The 6315-nt window shown below is 49.4% G+C and overlaps 1 protein-coding gene across 1 annotated transcript; it reads right to left on the reverse strand.

Moving 5' to 3' along the window:
* Positions 1 to 2616: 2616 nt before the first annotated feature.
* Positions 2617 to 3753, reverse strand: LOC124687131 (probable pectate lyase 4). The gene has a single exon (XM_047220964.1). It carries the CDS (start codon positions 3751 to 3753, stop codon positions 2617 to 2619), a length of 1137 nt encoding a protein of 378 aa, XP_047076920.1.
* Positions 3754 to 6315: the final 2562 nt, after the last annotated feature.

Raw genomic sequence — 6315 nt, forward strand, 5'->3', positions numbered from 1 at the left:
CTTTGGTGCCTTGCTGCTGTCGAGCGCATTGACTTGACCGTATCCGTGCCATACGTACGTGGAGGAGATTCAAGGAAGAAACGGCGATCGCTGTCGCCGGGACGGTGCGCGATGGCGGCCGGAGAGGTGGAAGTTCTTCTCTGAGAAAGGAAGTTCTTCTTGTAGAAGGCCAGCATTGTTCGGCCGAGGATGCGGGCCGCGCGAAAACAGGGCCGCAGGGGCCAGCCCGCGCGCATGGTTTGGCTTTTAGCGGGCTTGGCCTGCTTGACGTAGTTCGAGCAGGCTGAAATATGGATCATGGACGGATGCACCTGCAACTCTGTTCTCTGCAAGCAACATCTCCAACAAAACAACAGGAAGAAGACGGACATCAACAACAGGTTACTTACTGAAAGTCCTAAAACAAAATTTGGGTCACTGAAGCCAGATGAATGCTTCTATGCTTGCACCTGTGCGCCACGACCGTCTTTGGTGTACCGGTGTGCCCGGGTCGGCAGGACACAACCTCATCATCTATGCGTAGAGGGGTCCATATGCACGACATTTGGATATGCCACCAAGCGTAGCCGGCCTAACTAGTTAAGGAATTAACTACTACGATGAACCAGGTACTAGATAAGAGATCATTTGGCTTATGCACAATGACGTAGTAATTTTAAAATTTAATTCTATGTGATACAGAAATATCTCTACCGAAGTGCAATGAGTTTGTACATGGAGTGTCCCTAACGACTTAACTTATATCTCAGTCGAATTACATCAACGTGTTTTAATGTGGGTTTAAATAAAGTATAAATAGCAGCAAACACAAATCTTTAAACAGCGCTGAAGCACGTGATTAAGACAGAAGCTACGTCTTAGCTAGCTGAAACTTAGCAATTCCCTTCTACATGACATATCACGTATGTTTAATCTGAACTTGATATCAACATATCGGTTCTAGCTGCCCACACACGTGCGGGGGTTCACTCTGCTAGTTACAGTTTTTTTTTTAGACAAAGAGCATATATTAGTATCGCAGAGATACCAATTATACCTAGCATCTGCAACAACGTATTGCCCTAGCGGCATTACGGATATACACAACTAAAAAAAAGAATTATAAAAAAGAAAAGTCCCGCTACGGCGATCTAATCCTTGAAACATCAGCACTAGCACCCCCAAGACAGCACCAGAAGTCTAGCTTCTCCAAAAGCGATGCTTTCAAGAAGGAAACCGTGCACAAGCCGTCGTCGCCCGATCGAAGATCTTACGTTTTCACCCCGAAGAAAGTTCTCACTCTCAAAACAATACGTTCAGCAAGGAAATTGCCAAGCACAACCAATTACGCCGGACCTTAGATTTTCACCCTGAAAGACAAGACAAAGAACTTCTCCTGTGCAATCACCTCCACTAGCATGCCGCCGATTCAAGTCACAAATCAACCAAGCCAATGCCTCATCACCGCCCAAACTCGAACCACCATTGGTCGTCCTCAGACCTCGGCTTCCATGACATTCTCCACCAGCGAGAATAAATCACCTTAAATAAGCCCACGCAGTTTACTAACCCACCGGATCTATTCCTAAGCCAAACTCCGCATCTACATTGGACTTTTTTTTTGCGGCGGACATTGGACTTATTCTTAACAAAACCAGTCCATCACAACTTTGTGTGTGCAGGCAGACGAGCTTCTGGCCGGTGACTCGATTACACATATAACTCAAAACAAAACAAAACAAATTATACTTGATCTAGTCATGTAGATCAAGCAATAATGTCAATATTAGTTCCAACACTGCTCCCCATTTCGAAAAAAATAGTTCCAACACTGCTAAAGTTCATTAAGAGTAGGTGAAAACTGAAAATGGTGATGGTATTTTCCGAATCCGGACGAACATGAAAGCAGACGTGGTAAATATCCGAGTTCGTTGTACAAATACAAAAAAAAGTGTGGTATTGGATGTTGAACAAAATGTGGATACGGAAATAGATATATTTGTATCCGAATAAAATTATGTTAGGCTATTTAAGTAATTATATCCCACTACGCCAATTATATTCCACTTGTAGAGTAAATATAGTCCGTAAAATATTGTGTATTATAGAGTAATTATTATATCCCTCTTGTAGTATATAGATACATCTAAAGTTAGAGAAGTCTAAGACATCCTTTTATGGATAGAGCAAGTATTGAAGTGGTCAAATGTATTTTTTCAATGGTTCAATTAATGGTTAAACACTTAAACTTGAAAATATAGTGTATTATATCATTGTACAGTTGACTCGCTATAGGATATGAGTCTATTCCTTCATTACTTGTGACCCTTCTTACCTGTAAAAACATTGTATCCGCAATCCGCATCCATACTCATGCAACATTCGCCCAGCACTCGTATTCAACAATATTCGTATTTATACCATATTCGTTTTAGAAACATGAAGACAAAAATGAGGAAGGCTCTATCAAATGACCCCCTTCCACCACACCCCTAATTAAGAGACCCAAAGGATGGACAATGATACGGCAGAAGTAATCGAAGAACAACAAGCCGCAGTGCCAGCAAACACACAGATATATTGCAATATAAGAACAGTGTGCACGTACTGCCGCACGTCTTGCTTCTCTCCGTTCGTTCAGCAGGCGGACCTGGCGGAGCACCTCAGAGCACCAGCGTCCTTGGTCAGAGACCGCACCACGCTCGAGCTCGCTGCCGGGAACGCCTGATGCCTGTTGTAATTCGGCCGCACCCTGCTGCCCATCTGCTGGAAGAAGGCGCCGTTCTCGAACGAGTCCCCCACGGAGTGCCAATGCCACTCCTTCCCGGCGGTATCTCCGGCCGGCATCCTTCGCGTTACGTTGGCGCTGTCCGTCGTGGAGGCGATGAACAGGTTGCCCTGGCTCTTGACGCTCGGCCCCATGCTCCCCCCGATGGCGTAGTCCCTCCACCCGTCGTAGAAGTTGTTGACGACGTGTGCGTAGCCGTGCCTGATCCTCGGCATGCGCTGGTTGACGTTGGGGCCGAAGCGGTTGAACGCGACGGTGACCCGCATCCGGCGGTCGGTGAGCTGGCCGTCGTCGTGCCCCAGCAGCATGACCTTGTCGTGGTCGTGGAACCAGTTGTTGGAGACGGTCACGTCGGTGGACCCCAGCGTCACGTCCAGGAGGCCGTCCTCGCACCGGGACAGCGTGTTGTGGTCGATCCACACCTTGGAGCTGGTCACCAGCCGGATCGCGTCGCCGTCGCCGACGTCGACGGTCTGCACGGCGCCGCCCGGGCGCACCACGCGCCCCGCGGGCTGCGCGCGGATGCCGTGCACCTGGAGCCCGTGGATGATCACGTTGTTCACCTCGTAGAGCACGATGCCAGCGCCCCCGGCGATGTGCACGTCCGCGCCGCGGCCGTCGATGGCGGTGAAGCTCTTGACGAAGAGCGGCTGCGCCAGCCTGATGTGCATGTCCCGCTGGAAGGTGACCCAGACCTTCCCCGGCAGCACCGTCGCGCCGTACCGCAGCGTGCCGGGCCGGGGGCGCACGGGGTCGTCGCTCGGGTCGGTGACCGTGTACGGGGTCACTCCGGCGCCACGGTTCTGCCGCATCTTCCCCGCGAATCCTACGGAGCAGACGGCGAGCCGCTGGCGGTTGGCTGCCCAGTTGCCTCGCCCGCGCCAGCACCGGTCGATGACGTTCTCGTGGCGGGGGTTCGCGGTGGCCGCTTGAAGCAGCAGGAACAGGAGGGCGAGGGGTAGGAGGCATAATCCTTTGGGCGCCATGCTCGACATGTACTGCATATCTTCCGTGTCAATCTGCTGATGTGCCTTAACCCTTTAGAAGAGGAGAATCGAGAATGAGGTTCTTGTAGGTTTCTGCCGCCATTTTAAGGAGGGCGACGGTTCCACGGAGCAACAGACATTTTGTTAATTGACGTGGTCTATGAATAGATCCCAGTTGTTTCACGTCTCCATTTACTTGCTTTAAAAGGACAGGCAGAAACGTCCCAAAAACCTCACGCTGAACTGCATTGAACTGCCCCACGTTAATTTCATGGGCCAGAAACGCACGCGCCGGACATTCCTTGTTTCGAAGTGGGCAATAAAAAACGCCCGACATCATCCGTTTATGCCCAGTGAATCCAGTGATCCAAGTATCCTACCACGGAATGGAAAGGTGATCTGCACATTGCTCACGGATGGACCTGTAAGTGTAAGGAAAACACAACATCAGGTGTACAGTATACTTCAGCCCTCAGGTTACTGAATCCAGACCTACGCATGCTTCGGTTTGTTATATTAGGTGTAGAGTAGGGAAATGAGTTAGAATTAGTTTAAACATAATTGACCTGTTCTAATCCAAGTCTCCTCGCCTACCTTTACCATTATATAAATCCCATAAGAGTCATTGCAATACAGCACGAAACAACAACTATTAGGGTTCATCTACTTTAACTTCGTATCAGAGCGGTTAGTCTCACAACATCGATCTCAGGGTCCTCACTACTTCCTCATCGCACGCTACCTCTAAGGTGAGCAATCTCTTCTCCTCGAAGGAGCGATACGTGGTCAAAGAAGGGATTGGTTCCATAGATTAGACTAGATCAAGTTTGAATTTCCAACCAATACATGCATTAGATCAAAATAGCTAAATAATATCCATGATCTACCAGATCCCTCATCCACCCGTGAAAATTAGCGCAAAACCACTTCTCACGCGGTGCTCTGCGGCCGATCCATGAAGCGACACGACAACTCCGGCAATGGGGTAAACATGGTGATAAGGGCTAAGCCCAAGGATGTGCCCGATCTTCACGGATTTGGGTGGAACTCGTGGGGGTAGGTGGATGAACGCGATGAACACGAAGAACGCGAGGGGAATCGTGGGGATACAACACACACACGCACACAAACCGGTTTTCCCTCGTAGGCCCGATACACCTACTCGATAGAGGTTGCGAGAAAAGACCTTCCGGTAGAAGTCCCGCAAAGAGATCGACAAATCGAAGCTCGCAAGATCTAGAAGGGTGAAAAGACCGGAAGGTTGATAGAAGTGCAAGCAAAAGACCAAATAGGTAGAAGCTGCAAGCAAAAGATCAAACAAACGGTAGAAGTCACCAAAGAGATCTTCACAAGTCGATAAGGAGCCCGGGGGGGTACAAGATCATAGATCTAGGTAGGGTTCCCACAAGGGTGAGCTAAGCTCAGGTTTAATTTCACATCAAGTCTAATCTCGAGATCTGAGCCAACTAGGCTATTTATAGTAGGTGGGGCGAAGGGATAAGTTACAAGCTGAATCGCAGTCTTGGTGCCGAAATGCGTATGGGCGGAAGTTCCGGTCATCGATGGGCGGAAGTTCCGGTCGTCTGGGCGGAAGTTCGCGGATTCCTTTAGACGGCATCTTCGGCATCGGGCGGAAGTTCCGGTCCGGAGCCACAAGTTCGGTCGGGTCGAAGTTCCGGCCAAGTTCCGGCCTTGTTCGGAAATGCGCCATTGTCCTCGCGATAACATCCAGTATGGTTTTCGACGGACTTTCGGAACTTGGGCGGAACTTGGGCGGAAGTTCCGGCGGGCGGAAGTTCCGGTCCTCCGAGGCGGAAGTTCCGGTCATGGGCGGAAGTTCCGGCCATCAGGGGCGGAAGTTCCGGCCTGAGCGTCCGGCTCCTCTTTCTCCTTCTCTTCCATGCTTCCGTGACATCGGCCTTGCGTCCTCGGGTCTCCATGGCATCCTTTCTTCTCTCCGTACTTGTCGTCGAGTTCCTATCATCAAGATATGTCGGAGTATGAAGTAGTATATCGTTCCAAATAGGCGATTTGAGGCACACGTAAAGGAGAAGATTCACCTTAGCGTGTCGTCTTGGCGATGAAGCACATGATGCGGTGAAGACCGAAGGTCGCTCCGTATCATCTCCCCCCACTTGAAAAAGAGTCGTCCTCGACGATAGCTCTTCATGAACTTGTATAGGAGGTAGATGACAACCACGCTGGAATGTCGCTTCACTTGTCAAGAGCCCTATGAATAGCACAAGAAAAGCCAAGCAACACTCAAAGCATAGCCAATGTTCCACGGGTTTAGCAAGATAGCGCAAGTAGAAGGAGGTCACCTTAGCATAATGTCGGTGTGCTCTCATTGAGAGATCTTGTGTAGTAGATGTATGGGGTTGAACCCATTCGTTGACGCTCATCCATATGTCACTTTTACCTTCACACAACAAAGACCAAGCAAAGTATATGTGTGCGTGATAGAGGAGCATATCATCAACGACATGTCCATTCATGTTCACAACACCGTTAGCACAACACAAATTTATCAAGAATAATGCATGTGCAAGGTCAATGTGTAAG

This window comes from Lolium rigidum, chromosome 2, assembly GCF_022539505.1.
Source record: "Lolium rigidum isolate FL_2022 chromosome 2, APGP_CSIRO_Lrig_0.1, whole genome shotgun sequence".
Taxonomy (NCBI): Eukaryota; Viridiplantae; Streptophyta; class Magnoliopsida; order Poales; family Poaceae; genus Lolium; species Lolium rigidum.

Coding starts and splice junctions, on each gene's coding strand:
- LOC124687131 (XM_047220964.1), bottom strand. CDS start 3,753: ATGGCGCCCAAAGGATTATGCCTCCTACCCCTCGCCCTCCTGTTCCTG.